This window comes from Hemibagrus wyckioides, linkage group LG24, assembly GCF_019097595.1.
Source record: "Hemibagrus wyckioides isolate EC202008001 linkage group LG24, SWU_Hwy_1.0, whole genome shotgun sequence".
Classification (NCBI taxonomy): Eukaryota; Metazoa; Chordata; class Actinopteri; order Siluriformes; family Bagridae; genus Hemibagrus; species Hemibagrus wyckioides.
In genome coordinates this window covers 8,020,390-8,037,792 of record NC_080733.1, presented here as the reverse complement: position 1 = coordinate 8,037,792, position 17,403 = coordinate 8,020,390, and the positions used below count along the sequence as shown (strand labels likewise).

The 17,403-nt window shown below is 39.3% G+C and overlaps 2 protein-coding genes across 2 annotated transcripts; both read right to left on the bottom strand.

Moving 5' to 3' along the window:
• Nucleotides 1-1,595: 1,595 nt before the first annotated feature.
• vps45 (vacuolar protein sorting 45 homolog) lies at nt 1,596-11,874 on the bottom strand. The gene is made up of 15 exons (XM_058378321.1): nt 11,607-11,874; nt 10,433-10,567; nt 9,211-9,271; nt 9,038-9,117; nt 8,858-8,926; nt 8,477-8,614; nt 7,598-7,708; nt 7,158-7,292; nt 6,901-7,014; nt 6,214-6,381; nt 5,857-6,015; nt 5,618-5,725; nt 5,297-5,418; nt 3,844-3,975; nt 1,596-2,938 (listed from the first exon to the last, which is right to left on the bottom strand). Exons 1-15 carry the CDS (start codon nt 11,697-11,699, stop codon nt 2,848-2,850), a joined length of 1,716 nt encoding a protein of 571 aa, XP_058234304.1. The 5' UTR covers nt 11,700-11,874; the 3' UTR covers nt 1,596-2,847.
• Nucleotides 11,875-12,865: 991 nt separating this feature from the next.
• Nucleotides 12,866-16,693, bottom strand: zgc:153441 (retinol-DH_like_SDR_c domain-containing protein). The gene is made up of 7 exons (XM_058377968.1): nt 16,505-16,693; nt 15,984-16,118; nt 15,288-15,479; nt 14,483-14,644; nt 14,226-14,345; nt 13,897-14,101; nt 12,866-13,360 (listed from the first exon to the last, which is right to left on the bottom strand). The coding sequence occupies exons 1-7, from the start codon at nt 16,596-16,598 to the stop codon at nt 13,255-13,257; spliced, it is 1,014 nt and encodes a 337-aa protein (XP_058233951.1). The 5' UTR covers nt 16,599-16,693; the 3' UTR covers nt 12,866-13,254.
• Nucleotides 16,694-17,403: the final 710 nt, after the last annotated feature.

Sequence of the window (17,403 nt, the reverse complement as noted above, 5' to 3'; positions counted from 1 at the left end):
AGTGAAGTGAATAACACTAATTATCTCCTCATCATGGGGTGGTGGTGGCTCAAGTGTTTAAGGCTCTGGGCCATTGACTGGAAGATTGGGGGTTCAAGCCCCAGCAATGCCAAGTTGCTACTGTTGGGCCCTTAACCCTCTCTGCTCCAGAGGTGCTGTATCATGGCTGAACCTGCACTCTGACCCCAACCTCCAAGGATGGGATTATGTGAAGAAATAATTTCACTGTGCTGTAATGTATGTGTGACAAATAAAGGCTATATCTTTTCTACCTGTTAGTGGGTGGGATATATTAGACAGCAAGTGAACAGTTTGTCCTTAAAGTTGATGTATTAGAAGCAGGAAAAATGGGCAAGTGTAAGGATTTGAGCGAGTTTGACAAGGAGCAGATTGTGATGGCTAGACCACTGGATCAGAGCATCTCCAAAACTGCAGCTCTTGTGGGGTGTTCCCGGTCTGCAGTGGTCAGTATCTATCAAAAGTGGTCCAAGGAAGGAACAGTGGTGAACCGGTGACAGGGTCATGGGCGGCCAAGGCTCGTTGATGCACGTGGGGAGTGAAGGCTGGACCGTGTGATCCGATCCAACAGACGAGCTACTGTTACTCAGATTGCTGAAGAAGTTAATGCTGGTTCTAATAGAAAGGTGTCAGAATACACAGTGCATGATGAGTCAGGGCTGTTTTGGCAGCAAAAGGGGAACCAACGCAATATTAGGTCATAATGTTATGTCTGATTGGTGTATTATGCAGAGAAGATGTACAGGGTGGAGCAGAACTGTACATATCAGAAATCCAATACATTAGTTAGATTAGGGGTGTTAGATTTGGGGTGAATTCTGCAGCAAGGCAGATCTCCAGGAACAGGAGTGTGAGCACCACTTTACATGTCTCTTTAAATGGGATGCTTGATCAGAATTTAATAATCAGGTCTAGAAGGTATCTCTACTTACTGTTAAATAATGTTGCTTGTCAATTCAGAAACCTTATTTGGGTATAATTTTCTCTACAGAAATCAATACAGTGAAAGGCAACAACATGAATAATTATTCTCATTGCAAAATGACATTTTCACTGATACATTAATTCTTTAATCTTCTGTAAATCGTTTGCTTTGCAACTAGGGGCAATTAGAATCACCGAAGTGTCTAACAAAATTTTTAGTAAGTAGAGAACAAAGAGAAAACACTTATGTATAAAGGAAGAACATATTAAACTTCGAAAGACATACATATATTAAGGAGCAAATTGGGGACTCTCAAGCTGCAAGCCAGTAACACCATCTGCTGCACCACTGCTCCCATTTTCCCTTCATGTATATAAATATACTTTATTTTTTATTACAATCAGTGATTTTATAGAAATTAACTTGTTAGCAATGGCACATCAGTTTTTTTTGTCTAGACATAGTGGTGACTGTCCTTCTAAAGAAAGGCTACACTTCTACTAATGATATAAACATCCATCCATCCATTGTCTATACCTATTCCTAATTAGGGTCACTGGGATCTGCTGGAGCCTATCCCAGCACACCCTGGACAGGTCTGATATAAACATTTGAAAGCTTATTAAAAATCATAGGACCAATCGTACACAAGTTCAGTGATTACCAATACTGCAATTTTCATTTATTAAACTTAATTTAAAAATATTCATTCTTCGGAATATCTTAAAGTATGTCACACTGTACAACTGCAAAGAGAAATCATGAAGAAAAGATGCCACACAAGACACACACCGTTACATAAAACCCATATGTGATTCAAAACAGGCAAAAACAGTCCGTGTTCATAACTTTAAGTATCACATTAAATGCAAATGCCCATGTGTCCATTCAGTCATCACTGATTGACCATGTACGCCACATACTAATTAAATTAAATCCATTTAAATGAATAGATTTCATCCCATAATGATGGGTAAGCATTATAAAGTATTTATTCAATTTAATTTATACTATATACTTCCTAGCAGGTTGAACCATTCTGGTCATTTTGTCTGACCTTTCTTATCAACAAGTCATTTCCACCGACAGAACGATCACTTTTTTGTTTTTGTAACCTCTAAAGAATGGTGTGTGTGTGTGGAAATATCAGGTGCTCAGCAGTTTGTTAAATACTCAGACCAGCCCATCTGGTACCAACAACCATGTCACAGTTAAAGTCACAGAGATCACCTATCCTCATCCTGATGTGAATATGAACTAATGCTCTGGACATGTATCTGTGTGATTTATGCATTACGCTGCTGCCACCTGAGCAAATGATTAGATAACTGCATAAATAAGCAGGTATTCCTATTAAAATGGACAGTGAGTGTACAGAACTATTACATAAATTAAACCAGTGCTGGTTTAATTCATTAAAGCTGCTTAATTAATTAAACCATCAGTATATGTGCACACATATCTTTGCAGTTAAGGTCCAGTTTTGCCTCAGAAGAGAGAACATGTATCTCTGTACACATGGGCATTAGAAACATTAATGTTAAATATATTTGCAGTTAAAATATTAAAACATAGATGACCATAGATGCCTCTAATTTTAGTTTTCAATGGAAGAGCATGTGTATCTACCTTATTTACATTCAGATCAGACAATATACAGGCTGTACAGTTACGTCTTGGGAGGAGCTGACTGTGAACTTCTTGTAGTGTTGTCATAGTAATAAACATTTTTGTTTTGGACACAAGAATCATTTCTGACTCACAATTAGGTATATTCTGGACACTGGAGAGAGGAATGTCTGTGATGAGTGGGATGGAAACATGAAAGTAGCTTTCGGCTCTGAGAGCGCACACACACACACACAGCACTGTTTTATATTAATAAGAGAACTACTGATGAGTGTTCAGCGCCTGGTTGATGAATGCCCGGCTCCGTGTGACCCCCTGTCTCCCCCATGACTCAAGCCAACTGCTGATGTCACCTCCTCCAGGAAGCTGTGAAGAAACATTACTATGTTTAAAAGTCAAATCAGCAGCAACATGCATATTAATCAGTGTGGTCTGAGATGTATTATACGGTATACACCGATCAGGCATAACATTATGAACAGTGAGAGGTGAAGTGAATAACACTGATTATCTCCTTATCATGGCACCTGTTAGTGGGTGGGATATATTAGACAGCAAGTGAACAATGTTGATGTGTTAGAAGCAGGAAAAATGGACAAGCGTAAGGATTTGATCGAGTTTGACAAGGGCCAAATTGTGATGGCTAGACCACTGGATCAGAGCATCTCCACAACTGCAGCTCTTGTGGGGTGTTCCCGGTCTGCAGTGGTCAGTATCTATCAAAAGTGGTCCAAGGAAGGAACAGTGGTGAACCGGTGACAGGGTCATGGGCGGCCAAGGCTCACTGATTGCACACGGCGAGTGAAGGCTGACCCGTTTGATCCGATCCAACAGACAAGCGACTGTTGCTCAAATTGCTGAAGAAGTTAATGCTGGTTCTGATAGAAAGGTGTCAGAATACACAGTGCAGGACGGGTCAGGGCTGCTTTGGCAGCAAAAGGGGGGACCAACACAATATTAGGCAGGTGGTCATAATGTTATGCCTGGTCAGTGTATCAATCATTTTTTGCAAAAGTAGTTAATCGTAATCCTGGCCAACACTTGACTGCTTGCTTCCATAGGCAATCTCGTATCTCCGAGATATCTTTACAGAGTAGTAACAATATATAAGATAATAAAAATCTAAAATACAAAAAAAGTCATAATCAAAATATATAAATATATAAATGTAGGCAGATAAAACCATCAAAACACAAAGCTGATGAAAACAAAACATTAAGGGATATTAGTTGTAAAAAAGAGGTGAAAAAATGAAATGAAAAGCTCCTGACCTCTTGGTGTTGTGAATGGTTGTTCCTCCGAGCACAATGCGAACGCCTGGCATGGTGCGGTTCAGGTTGTACACGGTCAGTGCTTCTTCATATGTGGCTCCACCAATAATGAACACGATGATGTCCTGCGGCCTAAATCAGAGAGACCCAAAGTATGAGAAGTACAATAACTACATCAATCTGCACATGAGATGAATAAATACTGTGTATTTTATAAGTATACACCTGTGAACGTATTAAGGTCCTTTGAAATTTATTTTATTTTACACATACTGCATGTATTCATAAATAACTGAAAGCTAGATAAATACTGCAGTTCACCATCCCTTCAGAAAATGTACAGTCTTTAATAAATCACTACACAGCTGACAAACCTGACAAATCTCCAGGTTCAATCTGGATCGTTTACAGAAAGTGATGGGAAGTCAAGAGGCGGTAGTATCTTTCTCAAGTAAAATGTACAATGTTTTTGCTATAAATGTGTAATGCTAACCTTTAGTGTTTAACTATTAAATCTCGTTTGTGCTACTGAGACATTTTCAGCATGTTACATATCTAACAAACAGAACCACTGATGTTGCAGTAATGTTAATAAAGTTGTTTAGATCCCATCTTGTTTCTTTTTTAGTAAAGCTGATCCATAATCACTTTTTCTTCAATGACATACTTCAACTCAGAGGGCTACATCTAACAAAGCCCAAAAAAACAAATCATCTGGTGCGGGTCGGCTGATGTCATCTCCTGGCTTTGAGGATGTTTTGAGGATATGAATTGGAATTTGTTCAAACGTGAACTTGGACTTGATGCTGTGATTCAGTCATGGACATCCTGTTCATTACATGCAGCTGTGCTGTACTGTACTGTACTGAGTAAAGCTGTGTTACTTTCAAATATTATTCCTTGACCACCAAGGCAAGATTTATATGTAATCCTATGGGAAGCATTAATAACACTAAAGTAAAAAAATATAATAAATGATTAAAAATGTATTATTGTAATTATTATAATTATTATTAATTATAATAAACAGAATGCAGGCATTATTTTCCAAAGGAAAGTGCTTCAGGATGTAAAACCGAGCAGTGTCCAGTGCTCTCTTTTCTCACTCAGCAACATGATAACAACCCAGAACCATACTCATACTTACCACAGTTAAAAAATACTATCATCTTTACTAGTGATAAATTATACATTACAAGGCTAATTCATTAACCATCAGAACTCTGTGATAGCAGCAATGTTGTGGCTATAACGTGAATTATTTAAAACATCTAGCAGAAACTCAGCTTTAGATGTATACTCAGTAGAGATGGTACAGTGCTACAGCTACAGTCAAATGAAGCAGATTAGAGATGTGTGACCGATTAGAACGAATCACAGCTATGAAAAAGAGATGATTAGGCATGTTTTATCACTATGAACTGATGTATCTGAATATGTGCTGTATATGAACCTGTCCCGCAGAGAACTCGGCCCGAGGTAGGGGAACTGACTGTCCTTCAAACGGCCTTTAATTAGCTGATCCAGTGTGTCATGCAGCAAAGGCTGGTGCTGGGTATAGACATTCTCAACACCCTACACACACACACACACACACAAATGTACATTTCTGTCAGTAGGAGCATAAAGAATGAGATAAATATATACCATAGACAAATGTCTGTAAATCTCAAATTTACTCTGTAACTGGTTCACACAGACTCTCAGTAATCCATCTATAACTATAACTGAGTTTGGAAGAACGCTTGTTGACATGCAGTGAATAATGATGCACCTTGAGTCCTTTGAAAAACTGTTTGGTGATGGCCACAGCATCTGTAGGAGTAATGAGATCACTTCCTCTGACCCGTTTGCCTCCATACTCGATTACGGCTTGTACCATCTGTTGTGTGGGAGGAAAAGTAGAACTAGATTACGCCGAAAAAATGTCAACATGACTCAGTTTAGCATACCCTGGCCTTATTTACTAGCATGATTGTTGTTGTGCTGTAATAAACACAGCAAAAGTCTCACCTTGCGGTATTTTTCAGACACCCCTCTCCTGCTTAGGTCGTCCATAAGATTAGGCAGGATGCTGCTGCTGTGTCTCTCATAGCGCAGAGCATAGAGCATCACCAGACGCACCGCATCGAGCTCCGACAAACGTGGGTTCTGCAGCGCACGCCGAACATTCTGCAGGAACAGGGAAACACCTCAGCAGCAAGTCTTAAAACTCAAAATCAAAGCCAAAAATGTCTTTATTCCTTTCTTTGTGCTCTTTCCTTCACCTTTGCTCCACTTTGGAGGAAACAGTCTAAATAAAGCTGTGTGTTTTCACTTCGGCTTCAAACTGTGAGGTACGTGTTAATGAGTGTAAGGTGTACGAGGTACCTGCTGGGCATTAGAGTGATCATTCTGGCATGCAAGCTCCTGCTCCACCTCAGATACCTCCATTAACTGCCTCTCACTGACTAGTCGAGACAACTCGCCCACCACCGTCACATGCTTGGACACTGTGCCCGACATCTTCTTAAATTGTGGGTAGTTATCCACAAATGCCTGCAGAGAAGGGGGTATAGGAATATAAGTAAAATTTTAGCTGACTATTAGACATTGGCAAGTGCATGGAGCTAGAACTAGAAAGAATATGTGAAGATCATTGACTGGTCACAGAGAATTGTCACTAGACATCAATCTATTCAAACCATGAACATGCTGAGAAGAAAACACTAGCAAACCCAAATCACCTGCCTTTTTAAGCAGTACAGCACAACAATCTGTAATAATAATGATACATTCCCACTGCGTACAATGACAAGCTGTGAAAACTGTTTGTTTGGCTGCTTTGTTTGTGTGTTTACTGTGCGTCCACTGTCTTGTGTGTTTACGGTTAACCTGCGGAGAACAATTCCTGTTACTGTAATGAGATGACAAAAAAGAAAAAAACCCACAGACCCACGTGTTCAAATAGGGTAGAGATAGTTCAGGAATAGTTCAGAGGAGTAAAGGTTCACAGACTGTGGAAAATCACAGCTGCATTCAGAACTAAATAAACCAGACTTCACTGAATGTCCTCACCTTCATGTCAGAAATAGACTCTAGTTTCTGCTGGCCCTTTGGCTTTTTCTTCTGAAAGTCCTCCATCAAGTTTTTAATGTTTGTTCCGATTTCACCAAAGTTCAGGTACATGTTCTGTTTTAGGGCAAGAGTGACAAGGAGGGATAGTTCATAAAGTTTGAAAATCTCCATTAAACCTAACTGATTTTAATAAATGAATTAAAACATGAAATATTTTGAGACACAGAGTTCTGAGTATTAATTCCTGTGGGACTTACATTGGCATAGAATTCATCATTCTCTGCTGACAGCACCACCTCTTTCAGGTCTTTATTAATGCCAGGCACTCGGGACAGATCTATTCGGTTATTGTTGAGACCAAGCATCTCATGAACCATTGCCTGATATGTCCACTACAAGAGGAAAAGTACAGGCAAAGCATTCCAGGATCAATTACTGTATTTAATTGCTCAACCAAATATGAAAAATAATGACACACATTCATTTGTTTAAACAAACAAGAAATCAAGTATAATGAATGCTGCCTGTACAATAAAGAAGGCAATCCTGCTAATAACTGTATTAAACATTGAGCATAGCATCATCTGAACATTGGTCTCTACTGCCCTCCAGTGACCATAGCCACTAAACCCAAACTAAGCTAAATGATCAACAGGTCAAAATCAAAGGTGGGACAAATGACGAGACAGACTTTTACCTGGTTAAGGAGGGGAGTGATTGCATCATCACTTCGGTCCAGAATCAGCAGAAGAGGGGGAACTTCGGTCTTCCTGAAGTCAAACAGTTCATACTCCTTGCTGATGATTTGCTTCAGGATGGAAGACAAATGTAAAAGATGTGATCTATGCAGTAATCAGGTGTGTCATAAATATAGAGGGTAAATATGGATACATTTCTGCATGCTATTTACATTTTATCTAATTATGAAACATCCTGTTTTTTATAAATCATGAGTGGAGTGACATAAACAGGAAATAAGGTAGACTGCAGGCCAGTTATAAAAGAAAGCACAACATATCAATGTAAATTATACATGATATAAAACTGGAGCTGAGCAGTTTGAATTAATACATTATTACATTATACAGATTTTATGTTAACACTTCAGTGGTAAAAATGGTCAAGCATCTAAAAGCAATGTATTTTCTGTCTTCTCAGGACGTTTTGTGTGTATATTAAGACATATCATTTATATCACCTATAATAAATATAAAATATATATTTACATTTATATATAAGCCCAACAGCTTCTGTACATACTCTCTGCCATAGCCTATTAGTACATATATTTACATATTTATCGCCATTTTTTACATTTGCACAATTCTACACTTTGGGCTCCTGGTTCATTCTTTCCTCCTTTCTTTCCTTTTTTCCTCCTTTCCTTCCTTCTTTCCTCCTTTCCTTCCTCATTTCCTCCCTCCTCATTTCCTCCTTTCCTCCCATACACAGGCATAATACTGAGTTACATTTATGCCTCCCTGAAAATAGAGCCCTCTAAAGTTAATCAATAAGCCAAAATTTGGAAAAGTTAAACCTAACTAAAGTATTTTGTCTGATAAAACACACATCATACCTTAACACTTTCAGCCAGTCTCTTGGCCATGTCAGAGGAGAGCTGGTAACGAATCATGGGACACTTCTTTAAGGCCAACAGCACAGAGGTCAAACCTTGAGTGACACGTGGAAGAACACTGGGATCCCAGCTTCGACCCTAAGAAAAAAAACACACAGATACACCACATGGATCAAGAACAGTGCAGAACTGAGAATTACAGAGAAAAAGTTTCACTAAATTAGCCTTAAAATGTTTACACCCATATGTACCTGTAATATTAATGAGCACTTTTTCTTAATGATGTTGAAAATAAAGTGAAACTCAGCTGGTTTGAGGTCATGCATGTACTTTTTACAAAAATATACAAAAGTCAGTGTGGCCATTGCCTGTGTCTCCTACCCTGGATACTCCTTGTAGATTGAGGGAGAACAGATGAGGATTCACAGCAATGAAGTCTCCATAGAACTCCTAAAACAGTTTCAGTTCATCTGTTAATCCCAACTCATAAGTGAGGTGAAAAGATAACAAGGTTAATGAGTATGACCATATGTTCAGTCAGACAGACACAAACTTACTGACCTGCACCTCTGCAACAACTTCCTGCTCATCAGCTTCTGCCAAGGCTTTCACTTCACTCTTACTGATGACATTACTGAAGACTGCATGAAGAAAATAACAACATTGTGAGAGTGGAGTGAGGGTGCTGGAATAACAGGCTCTGTATATGGAAATAAGGCAGTGCTATGACTCACAGATAAAGTAGACGCTGTATTTGGGACGTCGCAGCTCCTGAATCAGATTTTCTACATTATCCTAGACATTATCAGAAAACTGTGTTAAAAGCAATTAACAAATGTGTGATTAAGCCTTGTGTGTATCCTTACATGCTACATTCTATTGCTAGGGCACTCAGAGCACAAGGCAAGGACACTCTGGACAGTGTGCCAACAAAAGTTACAATGAATCCAGAGCCTGTCGCAGAAACACTAAGCACAAGGTGGAAGGAAATCAAAGAACTGATAAACCCACAGAGACAAAGATACACTATAGTGCCAAAAGTTTTGGAACTTTACATGCACATGAATGTAATATTGAGTTGGCCCGCCCTTTGCAGCTATAACAGCTTCAACTCTTCAATTTTTGACCATTCCTCTAGAAGCATATTTGTGAGGTCAGCATTGATGTTGGACGAGAAGGTCTGGCTTGCAGTCTCCACTCTAATTCATCCCAAAGGTGATCTATCAGGTTGAGGTCAGGACAGTCAAGTTCCTCCACACCAAACTCTTTAATCCATGTCTTTATGGGGCTTGCTTTGTGCACTGGTGTGCAGTCATGTTGGAACAGGAAGGGGTCATCCCCAAACTGTTCCCAAAAAATTGGGAGCATGAAATTGACCAAAACATCTTGGTATGCTGAAGCATTAAGGTTCTTTCACTGGAACTAAGGGGCCGGGCCCAACCCCTGAATTCAATTATTTAGAGAGGTGTCCCAAAACTTTTGGCAATATAGTGTAACATGTGAAACTTCTGAATGACAAAACCCCAGCTCTGAATTGACCCTGGAGCTGTGAGGTTGAAATGCTATGACACCATGCAGTCTACTAAATGAGCTGCTTACTTCTATCTATTTATTACTACACTTCAATGTGTTATTATTAACATAAGAGTATGTAGTGTAGTTTAAATATATAAATTAGAATATGTAATAATAATAATAATAATAATAATAATAGTGTGAGAGTACATTGGCTTCAACACTGAAGCCAGATGGGGACCCTTCAGAGCTCTTACTGAACTGAAGCCTTAAGAAGGAGCAGAGCATACAGACAAGATCACTTCAGAAAAGACTGCAGCTACAGTTTTTACAGAGCAGAGAGATCACTAATCTATGCAGGGCACTCCAAAAATCCAGTCTCATACAACAGGTTTATACTCTACCCAGCTTAAATCATTCTCCGCCACTAAGCACAGGTACCTTGGTTGGTCTCAGGAAGCAGATGGCCTTCAGATGTTTCATGTTGTCACGGTTCTGTGAGTCAATCCGCTCAAACAGGTAGACTTCCTTTTGCAGGATCTCAGACTGTGTGTAAACCATACTCACGATGCTGGTCTGTGATGAGAAGAAAACAAAGTGGTAGTAAAGTAAGAATTGATCATTACTAGCTGAATATCTAAGTACACTATATTGCCAAAAGATTTGGGACACCCCTCCAAATCATTGAATTCAGGGGTTGTACATGGCCCCTTAGTTCCAGTGAAAGGAACTCTTAATGCTTCAGCATACCAAGACATTTTGGACAATTTCATGCACCCAACTTTGTGGGAACAGTTTGGGGATGACCGCTTCCTGTTCCAACATGACTGTACACCAGTGCACAAAGTAAGGTCCATAAAGACATGGATGAGAGAGTTTGGTGTGGAGGAACTTGACTGGCCTGCACAGAGTCCTGACCTCAACCTGATAGAACACCTTTGGGATGAATTAGAGTGGAGACTGAGAGCCAGGACAAAACTGGGACGTCTGCCTTTACATGCACATGAATTTAATATGGAGTTGGCCCACTCTTTGCAGCTATAACAGCTTCAAATCTTCTGGGAAGGTTTTCCACAAGGTTTAGGAGTGTGTTTATGGGAATATTTGACTATTCCTCTAGAAGAGCATTGTGAGGTCAGGCACTGATGTTGGACGAGAAGGTCTGGCTCACAGTCTCCTCCCAAAGGTGTTCTATCAGGTTGAGGTCAGGACTCTGTGAAGTTCCTCCACACCAAACTCACTCATCCATGTCTTTATGGACCTTGCTTTGAGCACTGGTGTACAGTCATGTTGGAACAGGAAGGGGTCATCCCCAAACTGTTCCCACAAAGTTGGGAGCATGAAATTGTCCAAAATGTCTTGGTATGCTGAAGCATTAAGAGTTCCTTTCACTGGAACTAAGGGGCCATGTACAACCCCTGAAAAACAACCCCTGAATTCAATGATTTGGAGGGGTGTCAAAACATTTGGCAATACAGTGTATACTTGAGCTCATCTGAACAGATGAAACATTTATATCATTCAAGACAATAACAGATGAACTGCCATTAGAAATTTTAACATTTGTAGGCAAGAAACAATTTCATGGTGGCATTAAAGTAGATCATATTCTTACCGTTTCTTTATCCATGAGCAAAACCTTCATTCCCGGTCCGCTGCTTTCTATCATTTTGGTGACATACTGCTTAACAGCTAAAGTCACGTTCATTTTGTCAACAATATCCTTTACTGTGTCTATATAATCAAAATCCCTGCAAAATCTTCAGTCTTCAGTCTGTAAATTGTGTCTAGTTAATATATACCGCGTATCTAATGATTTTGTTGACAATGGAGGAAAAACTCAATGTATCGCCCATGAACGCGGATAACTTCCGGTTTACTAAATGAACTGTAATGCTGATCTGAGATCAGTTCACCGAGCGATCAAAGTAAAGGGTTTTGCAGAGAACCTCAGCGTCACAACTGATCTTGATTCACCTCACAGGCAAGCGAAAGGCTATCCCATAATGCAACGCGCCACCGTAGCGCAGAGTAAATATAGCGCCATATTGGTAAGGTAGCGGAGCGATTACTAGGGGTCCAAGCATTTTAACTTACTAATCCGTTTTCAGTGAGTATACATTAATCAGGCATAACATTATGAGCAGTGACAGGTGAAGTGAATAACACTCATTATGTCTTCATCATGGCACCTGTTAGTGGGTGGGATATATTAGACAGCAAGTGAACTTAAAGCTGATGTGTTAGAAGCAGGAAAAATGGACAAGCGTAAGGATTTGAGCGAGTTTGACAAGGACCAAATTGTGATGGCTAGACGACTGGATCAGGGCATCTCCAAAACTGCAGCTCTTGTGGGGTGTTCCCGGTCTGCAGTGGTCAGTATCTATCAAAAGTGGTCCGAGGAAGGACCGGGGTGAAACGGTGACAGGGTCATGGGCGGCCAAGGCTCATTGATGCAGGTGGGGACTGAAGGCTGACCCCTGTGATCTGATCCAACAGACGAGCTACTGTTGCTCAAATTGCTGAAGTTAATGCTGGTTCTTATAGAAAGGTGTCAAAATACACAGTGCATGACGGGTCAGGGCTGTTTTGGCAGCAAAACGGGGACCAACACAATGTTAGGCAAGTGGTCATAATGTTATGCCTGGTCAGTGTAACGTTGTTGTGGTTGTTTTTTTCGGCTGCTCCCTGTCCGGGGTCACCACATCATCAGGTCCGCACGCTTTCACGAATTCAGATAGCTTTTCAGATAAATGCACACAAAAAAACAACTGAATCAGCACATAAAATCCATATCGTGTCATTCATTCATTCATTCATTCATTCATTCTATGTGCGTCATTGACACATTATTAACACAATTTATTACACAGTGGTTCATACATATATTATGGTGACATTTTGTCATATTATACAATTTACAGATGTTTATTAGAAAGCATATAATTTATTACCAGGTAATATTCATTCAGAAGCTATAGAGAAAATAATAGGAAAAGTGTGTGGTCTAAAGAGGTCAGTCTGAACTAGATGACAAGTTCTGGGAGTTTAATTTAACAAAGTTTTATGAGGTTTTATGAGTAGTACAGTAAACATTAAACTAATATTAAACCATAGGAACAGACAAGACATAGGAAACTTGTTATAAGGAACACTGGAAGGCAAAACAAACTGATGTTAAGAACACAGCAACACAGCACTGCAGGCATATGATGGTGATGGAAGATGTCCTGTGTCATATGATGGTGATAAGTTGTCTGGTGTCAGTTCTCTTCTTTGTAGCCTACCATTTGACAACTCACATCCCAAAGTCTGACTGCAGCGAGGTCATCTTTAGCCTCCGATGCTGGCTCCGTCAGCTGACAATCACTGACATAAACAATAATCATATTATAATTGTGTCGAATATGTTTTAGTTTCATATTTACACCATATGCTCTTATCATTTCACACATGCTCTTATCATTTCACACATGCTAACACATGCTCTTACCATTTCACACATGTTCACACATGCTCTTATTATGAATTCTCATAGCGTTTTTCAATATGTAGATATCAAATTGTGTACTATAGTAAAATAACGCAAAAGAAAGCCTGAAACAAAATTTCTTGATGCATTTACACCAATATGATATGATGTTGATCTTTCGGCTGCTCCCTCTGTGTGAGGGGTCGTCACAGCGGACCAAATAGTCTACACAACAACTTGGCACAGGTTTTACGCCGGATGCCCTTCCTGATGCAACCCTCCCATTTTATCAAGGCATTACATAAATGGAATATAAAGAGATTTTGTCATACAGCTCTCTCAATAAATAGTGTCATTAAAAAGTCCATTCACTGTGCTTTATATACATTTTAAATATTACATTACCATATGCAGGACATAATCATAAACTCACCTAAAATAGCAACCACTGTACTTTTCCAGACCCTCAGTAACAGCGCAGTAGATAGAGGTCTGAGCTCCCTGCTTAGGGGTCTTCATCAGGAGGAAGGCAGGAATAAATAAAAGGGTGCTGAGCACAGGGTGGCGCCTCTGTACATACCGGCCCAATTCAGTTTGGATCACTCCAGGATGCAGTGCGTACACTGTTACTCCAGAACCTGATTAGGACAAAAAGAAGCCAAGCAAATGATATTCAAATATAGAATAACTGACTCAATATTAGGCTGATATATGAACACATTTAAAATGCATTGTAGCAGATTCAGGGGTCAGTGTGTAAACCTTTGGTCCGGCGTGCTAGTTCTCTGGTGAAGAGCATGTTAGCAAGTTTGCTCTGCCTGTAGCTAACCAAAGAGTCATATGGTGTTTTGGTGAAGTTGAGATCATTAAAATGGATCTTTCCTAGAGAACAAAGTGAAGTGAATAAATAAATTGCAGAATTTTTAGACATAGAGGATTGTTACATTTTGATGACAGGCAAAATAAACTTTCACAACTACATAGGTGTATTGTAAAACCTATAAGGAAAAAAGGCTTACCCCCTTTATGAGCAATGCTGGACACGTTGATTATCCGGCTAGGGGCAGATGTCTTCAGCATATCCAGGAGTAATACAGTCAATATGAAATGGCCCAAATGATTGACAGCAAACTGAGTTTCATACCCATCCACTGTTAGACTGTGGGGACACATCATCACTCCTAATAGAGAACAGGAATATATACCATATACATACAATATATAATAATATATATATTTACATTATATTGCCAATGTTGTTTTCAGGAATTGTTGAATTCAGGTGTTGTTTTCAGTGGTTGGGCATGGCTTAAATTCTTATTGCTTCAGCATACCAAGACAATTTGGACAATTTCATGCTTTGGGGATGACCCCTTCCTGTTTCAACATGACTGTACACCAGTGCACAAAGCAAGGACCATAAAGACATGGATGAGCGAGTATAGAGAGTATAATAATAATAATAATTCTTGAGAGAGTATAATAATATGAGAGAGCATAATAATAATTCTTTCAAAATCCATGTTGAAGGTTAAAAATTAATTTGAATAAGAAACTGACAGTAATTGTTTAGGCCCATCAAAGTCTCACTTTATTATTCAGCAACAACCAATGATTATTCAATAGTTATAGTCAAATTAAAAGAGTATGGAATACAAACATGCACTTGCCAGTGTTTGGGTTTAAGGTGTTAATGAAATGCCTTCTGAAATGCTCTAATATAATGCACACTCTTTCTTGCACACTTTTATTGCACAAAAATTACCTTTCTATGGATCATGATGATAGAAACATATCTCACAATTTAGTATAAATTGGTCTCACCGGCATTGTTGATTAGTATGTCCAATCGGTCTTCTGTGGAGATATATTCCTGTGCAAACTGTCGTACTGAGAAGAAGGAGGCCAAGTCCAAATGCCGTACCACAACATTCCCATTTCCTGTGGAGCAGCGTATTTCTTCTGCAGCCTTCTCTGCTCTTGAGAGGTCTCGACAAGCCATTATGACACGTGCTCCTAAATGGAACTAGAGACCTGAGCTACTATTTTTATATATATATAATTACTATTATATATATCTATTATGTATACATAGGTAGTGTATATATGTATACTACCGCTCAAAAGTTTGGGATCACTCAAATATTTTTTATTGTTTTCCAAGGAAACACACACAAAATTAGTCTGAATAGAAAATATAGCAAAAGAACAGGACATGCTGACGTGTCAGAGTTAGAAATAATGATATTGATGTAAATGGTGAATGTTTTCTTCAAACTTTGCCTTCATCAAAAAAACATCTTTTGCAGCAATTACAGCCTGGGCATTCTAGCTGTCAGTTTTTCAAGATAATCTGATGAGATTTCACCCCATGCTTCCTGGAGCATCTCCCACAAGATGGATTGGCTGATGGAGTCTTCCTCTGTAGCTGAAATCAAGCTGAAATATGCAAGTGATCCCTAACTTAATACAACCTTATCTCAATGATTGTATGTTGTTATAGTGGTTAATAGATTTTACCTCTCTTAGCCATATCCTGTGCTGTCTCTTTTCCAATGCCAGTGTTGGCACCAGTGATGACAACAGTCCTGCCATCTAATCGTACACAACTGTGGCAAGCTCCGCCTGCAATCCACTTTCTCAACACAGCCAGACCTGTATTTCATATAACATGATTACACATTACCTCAGGTCTGACTTGATAGTTACTGCTTGCATACAATACATCTTGGACACAGTGCCATTACTTGTTCAGATTAATTACAGTACAAGTTTGCTGTGTAATTCCTTGCACACAGTGTGTCACAAGGTCCATATGGAGCTATTTTTCTGGAGCTGCCTCACCAGATTAACTCTAATAATCTCCTGAAAATGGAAGATTCACCTTGAGTATTAAATAAACCCTTATGGTCAACAGTATTTAAATAGTTTAACAAAGCTTAAATTGTTTACATCGATCCTTTATATATCTCTTTCTGTGTTCTGTACCTTCAACACAACAACAAGCAATAAGGTGACATGAGAATAAGTATCTAACTTACTAATAACTGTAGCTGCAGTTATTGCCCCGTATTTAGCCAGATGGCTCAACTTCATGTCCTCCCACAGCTGAGAAACAGAGATGTATAGATTCATGTTGTATGTAAAGAAGAGATCTCAGTATTGCCATCCAACAGAGTTAATTTCCCAACTCTTGCCTACTCATTAAATGTGCCTTGAAAACGGTATTATTTCAACCTTGCACAGAGTGTAAATACATCTAAGCACCTCCCATGTGGGCAGGGTTAAGGTTTTATAAGCGGATTATTCCAAGAACATGTTAGGCAGCATGGCTCATGGCCATGCAAGAGAAAATAGTGGTGAAAAGCAAAAATACTGCTTAAGATAATGGTCCAGGTCCTGCATACATACATACATTCTATCAAAATACACTTTATTAGTTATACCTACTTTGCATCCAGACTGTAATGATCCAATCAGCAGATCATGTGGTATCAGTGCCATGCATAGAATCATACAATATCTTCAAATGTCCTTTGGTTTCTATCATCTGCATGTTCTACCCACAGAACTGCTACACACTTCATGTTATTGTATTTTTTCCACGCCAGTAGATTATTCCACATAAAAATCCCAGGAGTTTTACACCAGCCTGTCTGGCACCAACAACCACACCTGAGTGTTATTCTGTTATGTGGACTATTCATTCATCTTCACTAACTGCTTTATCCTAGTTAGTGTTGTGTTGGATCAAGAGCCTGTCATCTCAGCAACACTGGACACAAGATAGGTAAGTTCACTCTAATGGGATGTCAGTCCATTGCAGGCCACCATGCATTACACACATTAATGCCCATTCACACAAGTTGCTGTAACCAGTAGGCCCGCTGGCTTGTTTTGGATAGTGGGAGGAATCCAAAGACCCAGAAGAAAACCCACA

Coding starts and splice junctions, on each gene's coding strand:
- vps45 (XM_058378321.1), bottom strand. CDS start 11,699: ATGAACGTGACTTTAGCTGTTAAGCAGTATGTCACCAAAATGATAGAA. Junction 9,272..10,432: donor GCTTCCTGAGACCAACCAAG/GTACCTGTGCTT, acceptor GATAATGTCTAG/GATAATGTAGAAAATCTGAT. Junction 5,726..5,856: donor TGTCTGAAAAATACCGCAAG/GTGAGACTTTTG, acceptor CCCACACAACAG/ATGGTACAAGCCGTAATCGA.
- zgc:153441 (XM_058377968.1), bottom strand. CDS start 16,598: ATGAATCTATACATCTCTGTTTCTCAGCTGTGGGAGGACATGAAGTTG. Junction 16,119..16,504: donor AACTGCAGCTACAGTTATTA/GTAAGTTAGATA, acceptor TATGAAATACAG/GTCTGGCTGTGTTGAGAAAG. Junction 14,102..14,225: donor ACTAGCACGCCGGACCAAAG/GTTTACACACTG, acceptor TGTCCTAATCAG/GTTCTGGAGTAACAGTGTAC.